Genomic DNA, 12500 nt, shown 5'->3' on the forward strand with positions numbered 1-12500 from the left:
CTGGAGGGCAAGCTCATTATTATTCCCCCACTGGGGCATTAAAACAAAGAGACCTGAACCAGTCAAGCTTGACTTGCCTTTGTTTTAATATCCAAGTGGGGGAATAATAATGAGCTTGTCCTCCAGCATGGCGGATTTTGTACCATGTGATCGTTTGTTGCAAAAGGCCTATTCGTCGTGTACCTCGTTGTGTGAAGTTCTGATATAAGTGAACGAGTCGTCATATGTTTGTTTGTTTGTTTTTGCTTTTTTCTTTTTCCCTCCTCCCATTGGTAGCCGTCTTACCTTGATAACTATTGCTCATCTGCCCACAGCATTTGAATGCTCTTCCTTTCTTCTTGTAGTCTTTTAGGTTTGGTCCGGAGATAGCACATGTTGCCTCTTGTGTGCTTGATGTATTAAAAGGCATCCGAGATAAGACCCTTGTTGGAGGAGCAAGAAAAGGTGACGTTCTGTTTGCCTATAGATTCTCTCCTCGTACAGGCCACTTTTCCTTTCTGGGCTAATAAGCAGGAGGGAATGAGGTCTCTGTTCTTGAACAAGACTCGCTGTGTTGGGCATGTGCCACGGTTTTCAGAGCTCAGCGACCGACCCACCACGTGGTTTCGCACAACTGTGCGGGCTCGCTTGATGACAGCGGAATTACTGTAAGGAAATGCGCAAGGCACAGCAGGTTCAGGCCGTTCACAATCTCGACCCCAGAGCGGTTCTGTTGAGTGAGGGAGAGAAGAGCTCTGGGGAACTCTGAATCAAAGTGTGTTCTCATTGGTTTTCGTGAAGAACAATCAAAAGCGTCTCTAATTGGTGCATTCATGTTAGCACGAGGAGTGAGCAGGCGCTGTGAGGTTCAAATAGCCAATTCTTGGCTATAAAAACACTACGGTGCATGTTCTCCTACCTAGAGTTTCCCAGAGCCTTGGGTCGATCCAAGGCTCTGGTGACGAGAATGAGGCCGTTCAGCGCCTTTCAAGATCGTGGATGACGGTTTAATCAAAACAAGTTTCGACGCAGGGCAGTGGCTCTTTTCCTCCTGTCCATGAAACAAAAACGATAAAATGAAGAGATTTATACGATATCATTCATATATTTGAAGCGCGGGACGGTGGTGTCATATAAGAATGATCGTCACTGCAAAGGAAGCAACTTAAGAATTCCTGGGGGTCATCAAGCGGAGCCTCTATCTCCACTAATTCCTTGAGTCAACCCTTTCCCGATTAAATTTATTTTCAGGAACAGGTTTTTCCCGCGAAAAGTGTTCTATTTACCTTGACGCTGAGATAGCTTTGTTTTGATTGGCTTTTACAACAGTGGGCGTGCTGAATCTCCCAAGGGAGACGTTCTATAAATAAATCTACTCGGGAAACGGTTGACTCTGAGGCCAAGTATTGGAGATAGAGGCTCAACTTGATGAGCTTCTTCTTTTTCCTTGTGTTACTAAGACTTTTCTGCACCAAGCAAGCGTCACGAGTATATCATTGGGGAGTTTAAGATCTACGACGCGACGGCAACGAAAACGTCACAAATTCTGCATACTTAATGAGCAAAAACAATGGCGTTGTACGCTCTGTACGTGCATTTTTAGTTTTTGTACATTTCTTTCACGTTTTCGGCAAATCTGCGACGTGAGATGACCAATTCTAAAGTTTTACGGAGAACGTGAACAAAAGGCGGCGAATTTGAATTTTCTGTCGTTGATTCAATACCGCACCTCCTAATTCAGTTCCTGGAAAGTTACACTAGTTTTTAAAAGTTAGCCAAGCTGACATCGAGACGAAAAAATTAATAAACCTGAACTTGCAATTTTAAATGACGTTTTCGTTACCGTCGCGTCGCAGATCTTAAACTCCCTAATGTGGACTTTAACCTTTCTATTTATTGTTTTCCACAGACACGTCTGATTTCTTTTTTCTTTCAGGGTTTGGGTTATTGTTATTGTTATAGCTTATCCGTATTTTGTTTGTATTGTGAACACCGGATGCCATATATGGAATCTTTTTCAGTGTGAATAAGCCACCATGTGTTGTCAGTTTTGAACTGGAGCTAGCATGGAGTGGAGGCTGACGTTTTAGTTTTCTTCTCGATCCAGGTGTTAGCCTCCATAGACCTTATTCATAAATGGCGGTCACATTTATAATTCTTTTGTCCACGTGCAAATTAGCCTACCAAGCCTCATTTTAGAGCAAGAATTCTTTTCAATTCACTGTATGGTATCGAGGCTTGGTAGGCTAATTTGCACTTCGACAAAAGAATTATAAATTGCCGCCATTTATGAATAAGGTCTATGGGATGTCCGTTCTCTTCCAACCGTTAGATTACGAATAAAGTCAATCCATTCAAATTTTTAACTTTCGTTTTAATCAAACTGTAGGTTCTGTTCATGGGAAAACCCGCGGCCAGGTGTGTGTGATCACACGTTGTAATTACACGTTGTTTAATGAGGCTGTCAACGTGTGCTGCGCCAAGAACGACACCAAAGTTGGTTTCGTCGGGGTAAGTCGTACTACGGTTGGTTTTTTTGTTTTGTTTTTTCCCTAGTGAATGTGGGAACTATGAAACGTACAGTAATTGGCTGCCTGGAACTGCATTAATAGCGGAGATCCGCGCGCGCGGAACACCATGAGTAAAGAAATACGGTAACCCATGTGCGAAAAAAATTGGTTTTGGTCACCGTGCGACCGCCCGTTCGTCCACTCTTCCGCCTGACGTCCACTCCTCCATATTTGCCAATGTGACCAGTGTCACGTGAACATATCGCTGGCTAAAGTTTAGAGCTCTGAAAGTTTAGAGCTGATCAGGTATTGGGTCTCGATTGGATCGCAGGCTCAATCCGGGTTCATTCGTTGTAAGAATAAATAACCCGGGAGCTTGGCTGAATCTATATATTAGCGATTCAGTTCTCATGGTTTGACTGCTGGCGAGGAAAAAGGGAGGTCCTAACGTCCCGCATTTTTAAATGTCTGTATCATGTAAATTTGTGAGTGGCGTTAAATAGCGCTATTATCTTCAGTCGATTGTTTCCTTTCACTTCTTTTTCTTCCTCTTATTCTTTACTGCTTCTCTAACATATAGATTTAGCCAAGCCTAAAGCGGAGGTCCCGTGTTATTTATTCTTTCAATAAGTTAACCTGGCTTGGGCCTGCGATCCAATCCAAAACCAGTACCTGGTCAGAGCTCAACTTCAAATACAGCTGACCTCGATGAGCTTTAATCTTAAGCCCGCGATTTAGTCCCGTGATACTGGTTAGCGGATACCCTGTTTTGACAGGTGTCAATTAACCATAGCATGGATGTCCAATATTAAAGCTCTTCCCGCCAGAAAACGTGAGTAACACCACAGAGTTCATATTGGCATACATGGAGGGGTGGACGTACGCACTGTCTTACGGTCACAAGACCAAATTTTCCCACACAGATGGGTTACCATATTTTCTTACCAATGGTGATCCGCGTCAGCGCTTTTGGCGCACGGAGCCCCGCTATCAATGGGTTTATTGGTTCTTTTTGATATTTCTTCTTTTCTTTCTTTTTCATTCACTCATTTACTCGTTTGTTCGTTCGTTCGTTTGTTCATTCATTCATTCATTCATTCATTCATTCATTCATTCATTCATTCATTCATCGAGGCTTCCTCAATTTTCAGCAAGCCTTGCGTTAGACCGTATATCGGATATTCATAAATTGATTATTTTTTTTCTATTAATTAATTTACATCACTGATTACATATAAAGCATATAAATACATGATTACATTGCTACTATACACTAATTACTTAACAATACAGATCTATAATACAGAGTAGCCAAAATAACTTAAGTAGTCCCTGCATACTCACGCACAGCCACACACACACCCACACGCATTACGCACTTCTGATTATCCGTTTAAAAACATCAAAAGTGTCTCCAAAGAGTTAGCGCAAAAAGCTGCTCTCCTTACGTCTCGACAAAGGAAATAAAAGACTAAAAATCATTTTCCCGGATAAAAGCTCCCCACTTTGCATTAAATTTTCTTAAAATCCCAGTTTTAACGGCATAACGTCTTTCATAATCCAGATAATTTAGAAAAGTTCGAAAAAAGAGTTCCCATGAAGGGTTAAGACCTTTTTGTTGAGAGAAATAGATGTGATATCTAGCGATTAAAAGCGCATGATGAAAAAGCAGGTTTGTAGTATCATTCACGAGGCCAATGCAAGACAAAAAGGAGAATTCTTCGTTAAGAAAACAAGAGCTGTTTTTCATCCAGTTATCAATTCGTTCATTCATTCATTCATTGAGGCTTCCTCATTTTTCAGGGTATAAAAAGCCTTGCGTTAGACCGTATATCGGATATTCATAAATTGTTTGTTTCTGGATCAAATAAAGGTAGGAATTTCAGACTTTGCAAATAATTGAACTCGAAAGTTGTTATAACATTTTCACAAACATGCTACAGAGGTCCCAGGAAAGAGCGGGGTCCCATCGTTTTGAGTGGACGTTCCCTTTCATGCAGTGTCAAGTGATCTCTGTGGATCGTACAAATTCTATTCGTATTGACCTCGTTGGTTCTTCAGATTTGCCTAGAAATGGACCCACTTTAATGCACACCAGTTTTGACCAAGCGTCCTAAAAGTCTTTCCTTACTGTTTCCCTCCATTTTCTGTTTCTCGACAGCAACATTACTTGAGTCCAGAAATCCAACCCAATCTTTTTACTTAAATGCTTGTCTAGTTTATTCCTCAAGTAAACCTAAAAAAGATATTTAACTGCAGCTTTAAAGGAAACGTCCACTTCAACAGAAGATAACTTGTTTAATAAATTCGTTATTTTTTTTTCCCCGTAAAAAAAAAGAGTTTATATCCAAATAAATTTCAGAATCAGTTTGTGTTTTCATTTTCCTGGGCACAGCCATCTTGAATAGCTGTGACGTATTACGGTTGCCTTGCTGTTGCAGACAAAAGGCCTGGTGTCAGGTCATAATACGTCACAATATAATAATCAAGATGGCGATGCCCAGAATATTTGAAAGCAAAAAAACCGATTCTTTTACAGCTTCTTTAAAGTGCTACTATGACCAAAAATCACTTACTTTTTTACTTCAGATTTTGAAAGTGTGTTTGCTTAACACCTGGCTGGAAAACAATTAGCTTTGATTTTTATCTTTGAGCGTACGTTTTTGGATTTCTTGGTCCGCCAAACAGACCAACTAGACCCAGAGGGTTGGATCTAGGGAAAACTGACGTCATGTTCTCACTCTCTTAAAATGCAGCTTTTTATATATGGAAAATAAGAATGAAAAACATTTGTTGTCACTGGCTAAAAAGCTTTTTTATGACCGTTTCGGTTAAAATACTATAACCTTCTTCAGCATAAATGGCTTACGAATGCAAGTGAGTGCTTTAAAAGAGTCACGGAAGCGGCGCTTGGGATTGCCAAGGGCCTTATAAATGTCAGGTATGACTACAACTATGGTATTTTTATATATGCAAAACAGGAGGTTAAAAGTGTCAAAGTCCGAAACTCCCGTGCTGCATATTAATTCAGTCGCGTACACACGCATTGCATTCTTGAAGTAGTAAGTCATTGACGTCATTTTCTCCTCAATTAAGCTCTCTCAAGATTTTAAAGTTAGTAATACACCTTATTCCAAAGTGGCGGCCATTCTTTGATTGCAAATTGGCCATTTTGGCCTTTTTCAAGGCTAGATATACTTTTAAATTTTACGTTTGAAAGCGAGGCCAAAAGGGCCAATTTGCATGGAAACAAAAAAATCCTAAAATGGCGGGCCTTTTGGTATAAGGTGTAAGGCTGACCTTTAAATAGGAAAATCCTCGTGAAAGTAAACAGGTGTCTTTCTGAAATCATGGCTAAAAACTTGGGTCGCTTACTGTTTAGTTAACATTGTTTTGAAATCCATAGAAAAAAAGAACTATTTTTTGATCATAGTAGCACTTTAAGTCTATATAAACGGGGAAGATATCGTTGATGTCACCTATTGTCATGAATGTGCCGGCCATAGCCTCATTGGCTGTCGATTCAAAGAGTCTTTGTTCCTGTGGTTGGCACATTTGAATAACAAAAGCAATGTTTTTAAACAGATATCTTCCCTATAAGTAATCAAAGATTGACTAAATCACGACATTTTAGGCAGTGCACCAAGCTTTTTTCCTTTACGTGTAAAATTTAGGGTTTTTAGGCATCAAGGATATGTTAATCAGGAAATTTGCTTCCTTTGCGGAATTGAAGAAGTATGCCAAGGCGGCCCCTGACCCGGAACTGCTTGGAAAAATCAGGGTAAAACACAGTCTTGTCATCTGTCTGATCATAGTTAATCGAAGGACCGATTATGAAACCTTAAAACTTTCAAAAACGAGAACGTTATTGTCGCAATCGATGTTGAATTGACCGTGACAGTGCACAATCTTTGTTTTCGCTTCGCAAGGGTTCGCAAATTAGTTGCGCATAATAAATCGAAAGAATAGGACATTTGCATGATGACGCCATTTGACTACAAGTACCAGAATAGAAATAGAACACAATAAACCAATTCGGCTAACTCAATGTTGGACCCAATTCAAATCTCTAGGGGGTTAAGATATTTTGTGTATTGCATTTGCATGATAATGTAGCATTCACATTTAAATGATATGGTAATACTTGGAACAAAACGTTTTATTCCCAAAGGATTTGAATTGGTACAACATTGAGTCAGCCAAATTGGTCTATTGGCAAAGAAAAGGATTACTGTAGAATGAAAGGGATTCGAGAAATGACTATTTGATGGGGACCATAGCAACCGTTTGGTAGTTAAGAACAACCCCCCACCCCCCTTAACTATGACCTGTTTCTCGAAAGTCCCGAAAACTTGTCGGGCCCGAAAAGCCATTTGTGAAACTGCCAACCGCTCGTTTTGGAAAGTCGATCTTTTAACATGTTTTAAAGGTAATAAAAAGAAAAATAGAAAAATGACTGTGAAGTTTGATGACTTAAATCCTCTCCGTTCTTGAGATACAAAGGAAATTGTGGCACCCGAAAATGGTCCGTAAAGTTTCGGGACTCTCGAGAAACGGGCCCCAGCCCGGCTAACCGTGCGCATGTGAATAGGCTCTTGGAATTACCGTTTTTATGAAGTTTTACAGCAGTAATTATATATTGTAAGTTTGATCTGAAAAACCCGGAGGGAGTCTCTAATATAATTTATTCTTAGTCCACTTGAGAAACCAACTACCTGAGATTAATTCGTTGTCCCGCGAAAACCTTGTGATAGTTGTAAGTATTTTGATTTCTCTCTTTTGGCAGATTGTCGAGACTCATCACGTTATGTTAGAACGGAGAATCGAGAAGATAAAATCCAAAGCTGTTGGAAACCAACAGCACGCAGGTGACAATCATGCAGCAATAAAGTATCAGTCGTGACCTTTTTTTTTTTTGTTGGAAAGCTCAAAGTGCTACTATGATGAAAAAATCAGCTCCTTTTTTTACTTGAGAACTTGAAAGTGTGATTGTTTAACACTTGACTGGCAAAATGTTGAGCTTTGATTTTTATTCAAAGGTTGTTTACTTTAAGTGTAAGTTTTGGATTTCATGGTCCGCCATTACTCACGTTCCAAACTGTCCGATTGGACCTGAGAGGGTTGGATCTAGGGAAAAGTGACGTCATTTACTCTCCAGCTTAAATTTTCAGCGTGTAAACGCAGCTTATTATATATATGCGAAGTCTGAAAGCCCGAAACTCCAGTGCTGCATATTATTTCAGCCGAGTACATATGCCTTGCACTCTTAAACGAGGGGGTTCTTTGACGTCATTTCTTCCTCGATCCAGCTCTCTCCAGTTTATATATCTGCTACAAACCAACCTAACTACCCTCTTTCTGAAGTCACTAGGACTTGAACCTTAATCAGACAGCTCTCGATAACATCCAACTGTTACAATCGGTTTAGAATCTATTCTATCTTCTTTCTCGAAATCGTCTGCCATTCCAAGGGTTACGAAGCTTAGTCGCTCTCAGTCGAAGGATCCGTTTCCCTTCGTTCTCTCTTGTTCTTTACTCGTCAGGAGATTGATCATGGCCTATTATACTGAAATGTTAACCTGCCCTGTCTTTTGCCTGGCAAAAAAAGATCTTCGAAATGTAATGTTTGAAAAAGGCAACCTCATACCCATGGTCTCTCTTCGGGACGAGGTTGTAAAAAAGGTCCAAGCTAGAGCTCGCTGCAAGAGGTTTAATCTGCGATCATGTTTGTCCGCTGATGTAAAGCTTGTGTCTGGAAGAATACTGTTGTGTTCGTGAAAGAACCCCATTTTTTAAACACGGCTGCTTTCTCTTTAATTTGAACTGAGCTTTAAAAGGAGCAGGGGCAGCTCAGTTGGTTTGTGCGTGGCGTTTGGAGCAAGAGGTCCCCAGTTCGATTCTCAGTGACCTCAACGTCTGTTCCGACTTCCTTAGTTCTGATCCGTGTAGCGATAGCTTGAAATACCCGTAAAACGGAGCACCCGCAGAGGGTGAGAAGCAAAACGGCGCACCGTCGGCTTCTATTGATACCAGCCTCAGAGTTGAGGGCACTACCGTTGAAATTACCTTACAATTACCTTAAAAATGCCACCACGCAAGAATATGGGGGCTCTTTACTTTTCCTTGCCATGTTACTCGGTTCAAGCCCTGGCTTTCCAAAATACTGATTTAAAGTATTTTTTGATTTACTCCATTTATAGATATCATATTTTCTACCGCTCACAAAGCGAAAGGACTCGAGTTTGACACAGTTCGAGTCACAGATGACTTTCTACCTGGATCGGACACTGGACATATTCCACTGGGTAAGTCACCAACGTTTTAGCCTTGGAGTAATAGGGCAAACTTGAAGCGGTACATTTGAATAACTTGTTGGAGTACCAAAAATGTTCTTTTGTCTCAACAGGTTTTGTCCGAGATTGTAGGTTACTCAGGCTCAACTATGAAATGGTCTTTTGGGGTTCAAAACTTAGTCAGAAGCTTCTTAGAAAAAGACTTTGTAATTAAAATACGCGACCACGTTTCGACCTCTCCGAGGTCATTTTCAAGTGTGTGTAAAAAATACAAAAATCGAATGTGGTTCCACGTTGTCTGTACTTTTTTCGACAACGATATTCGTCATCACAGTGTCAAAATGAGTCCGCAACAAATTTTGACCTCTGTGATGACGAATATCGTGGTCGATAAGAGTGCAGCCAACGCTGAACCACATTCGATTTGTTTTTTACAACTGTGACAATATTCAACGTCAAAGAAAACGTTTATTTCATAGTGTGACCAAGATCATAACACAAGCGTTGTCTATAACTTTCTCGTAATATGATTGGTTTATTTCCCAAAATGAGCGCTCCAGCGCTGACAGGAGCAGCTTTGTCTAGACTCTTATCGACAATGGTAAATTAGCCAACCAGATTGCAAGCAATTGTGGTTAAAAAATTTATTACTTACAGTTTAAAGTGCCACTACGATGAAAATTTTGCATGTCCTTTTTTCTTTAGATTTTGAAAATAGACGTACTAAATAGGTATCATGCCAATTTTTATCTCAAAATTCCCACGGAAAGTATGATTATTGTAACGTAGTTTTTCGGTTTTCGCTGGCCGCCATTACTCGAACGGCAAATGAGCGTGAGCGAGGAAAAGGGTTGGGTCTAGCTGGATCGCCTGGGGTCTGACGTCATATGCGCAACGCTCAAAATAAACGCGGGTAATTTCCCATGCTGTCTATGAGATGTGTAAGATCGCCGAGTTGCTTTTTGCTTATATTATATACATTACTCCTTGATCGACTTGTTCACTTTGTCAAAAGCCCACGAAGCGATGCGCGTATGACGAGCCAAGTCTTGCGTGAAGACAGCTTACAAAATAATCGCAGGTTTCTCCAATGCCGGCCGAGTAATGGCGGACAGATTTTTGGCAATTTTTGGCTGGCTATTTCCCGACTTATCTCGCTTCTATCGTTCCAAATTTAAATGCATTGTATTATTTTGAACATATTGACTTAATTGACGTTGAAAAAATTCGAAAAGAAAACCAAAAATTTTCGTCGTAGTGGCACTCGAATGTTAAAATGTGATAAAATATGCAAGGTGATTGAGAAATAGTAAAGAAGAATTTGTTTTGATTCTTACCGACATTTCAACAGTTAGTAATATATTCATGCTAATCTTGTAATTGTTATCCACACTTGAAAAGTCGAAACGTCGTCACGTGACTTCTTATCGCTTAATTTTATCTCAAACTCTTTTGATTTTCGCAAGGATATTCAAAAGCAGTGGCCTCGTCCTAGAGCAAATCTTGACAATAAACATGTGAATCTTAATAAGCCTAAATGTAACTCATTTTTTTCTTTTCTTTTGCATACTTACATAGATAGGCAACCCGACGACGAGAAGAATTTGCTTTACGTCGCTGTGAGTCGCGCCAAGAAGTGCCTTCAGCTTAATGGGACCATACTGCGCTTACTCGCTTGTAGAATGGTATGCGACCTAAAATCCTGCGTGATAACATGAATTCGTGATACTTTTGTATAGATGTCACCAAGTGATCCCGTAGGCCCACGAACTTTCTTTATTTATAGTAAATGGAATGGGCCCACACAAGATACAAAGAAAACTCTGGCAAGGATTGGAAACCCTCGCTCTCTCTCGCTTGTCTTCTCGCCAGGAGAAGGCGCACCGTTTCTGATCATGTGCAGGTCATGTGCACCAAATGATAAATTTCCGATTTTCTTTTTAAACATTCACACCGTTCAAACCATTTCGAACGACTTGCGATAATCGCGAATGAACAGAGTACGTTTAAGGCGAAGTTGTCATTGTTCTTAGAAGATCACGAATGGGGTGGGTGCCTTCCATTCCCGTCCTCAATCCAACGTGGCGGGTCAGTGAACTGTCCCACGCTCGTTAGGTAATTCTCGCTCCTTAACAAGGCAATTGCACTACAAGTCCAACCTTGATCCCTTCCTTGCATTAATTCTTTATGCAGTAATTAGTATTTTCATTATCATCTATGTCTTCGGCGTCGTAATCGTCATCATCGTCGTCGTATTCGTCATCATCGTCGTAATCGTCATTATCGTCCAACCAAATCTCCCGACTAATAATGTATACAGTCTACAATGGTAACTGAAGCCTGTTAATGTAGAGTGTCCAGATTTTCATTTCATTATGATCGCTGGTGCTCTTGAGGGTTCCAGCAGAAAAAAAAATTAAAAGTTGCATTGCCGGACAGGATTTGAATCCGGAGCACCCACTTTGAAGGAACTGTTTTAATCCACTTAACCACTAAAGCTCAACTGGCTGATAATTGTACCGATTATTTACCAACATTATTTAGTATACAAAATCATTACTGAACGGTGGTTAAGTCTAGTGATTGCTTTTACAATGGTCAGTTTTCTCTTGAGCGGGTGATAAGACACATTTACAGGGGCATTCGGAAGGAAAAAAATATTGATGTATTAAAAAATAATAATTTTCTGGCTGTTAGCGACGTGGTAGTCTAGTGATTAAGTTATTTCACTAGTCTAGGGTAGTTAGTACCCTAGGTATTCGTCTAGTGTGGCAGTTTGGTAAACTGAATGGGTTATTGATCGAACACTCCCATGTTCGAGTCCAGCGAGTTCAGGCATTGGGATATTAAAAATAGATATTCAATTTCTCATAAACCTTATCACGCGCTAAGCGTCCCAAATTGACGATAATAGTCAAACCCCCAACGTAATGAAATGAAAATCTAGACACTCTACATTAACACGCTTTAGTTACCATTGTAGACAGTATACATGAATTGGGTGGAGACTGGGTTGCATCGTCGTATATGATCGTATTCGTCATTATCGTCCTTTCTGTTCTAACAGGAATACTTCGTTAAAGCGATGCCACCAACAGATTTGCCTCAGGTACATTCTTGTATAATATAATCCAACTGGAGTCCATCAACCGGAGCCTCAATCTCCCATATAAACCCTTGGAGACAACCTTTGCCCGTATCTTTCTATTTTTAGTCGTTCGAATTCCCGCGAATGCATTATGCCGTCCAATCAGAACAAAGTTATTGTATTACGTCACAAGCAGTCACGCACCAGTGATTGCGTTCGTATCACAAAATATTCTAAAAATAAAAAGATACGGGCAAAGGTTGATGACTCAAGGACATAGTCTGGATGGAGGCTCCCGGTGATGGGCTCCTGAATCCAACGAGTCCTTTATCGACACACAAAACTCTCTTTCGTTATCTCATAAACCACTTTCATAAATGGATACCTCTTTCACATCCTTTTCTTTATGTTAATTAGACCTACTGCCCTCACTTTGAAACAAAAATTCTTATGGCATTTGCTCGTCGTAGCGAGGCTAGTAAGGATTATTAGCATTAAAACAAAAGAATATTTTATTTGACCCGTCATTATGAAAGGGGTCTATAGATGGTTTTCACCTGACGTCACAGCAGCCATGTTGGTGTACAGAACAATAGAGGAAAAAGTCTTTTGGGAATTTTACTCTATTAT

The 12500-nt window shown here is 40.2% G+C and overlaps 1 protein-coding gene across 1 annotated transcript in view; it reads left to right on the forward strand.

Annotated features, from left to right (window-relative positions):
- LOC138010766 (F-box DNA helicase 1-like) overlaps positions 1-12500 on the forward strand; it is a 42544-nt gene that overhangs the window by 25312 nt on the left and 4732 nt on the right. Inside the window, exons 13-20 of the mRNA XM_068857744.1 lie at positions 345-444; positions 2369-2490; positions 4293-4362; positions 6164-6270; positions 7276-7357; positions 8690-8794; positions 10361-10467; positions 11850-11891. Of these exons, the coding sequence (XP_068713845.1) occupies positions 345-444; positions 2369-2490; positions 4293-4362; positions 6164-6270; positions 7276-7357; positions 8690-8794; positions 10361-10467; positions 11850-11891 (735 nt within the window). The remainder of the gene's footprint in view (positions 1-344; positions 445-2368; positions 2491-4292; positions 4363-6163; positions 6271-7275; positions 7358-8689; positions 8795-10360; positions 10468-11849; positions 11892-12500) is intronic.

This window comes from Montipora foliosa, chromosome 7 (assembly GCF_036669935.1).
Source record: "Montipora foliosa isolate CH-2021 chromosome 7, ASM3666993v2, whole genome shotgun sequence".
In the NCBI taxonomy this organism is placed as follows: domain Eukaryota; kingdom Metazoa; phylum Cnidaria; class Anthozoa; order Scleractinia; family Acroporidae; genus Montipora; species Montipora foliosa.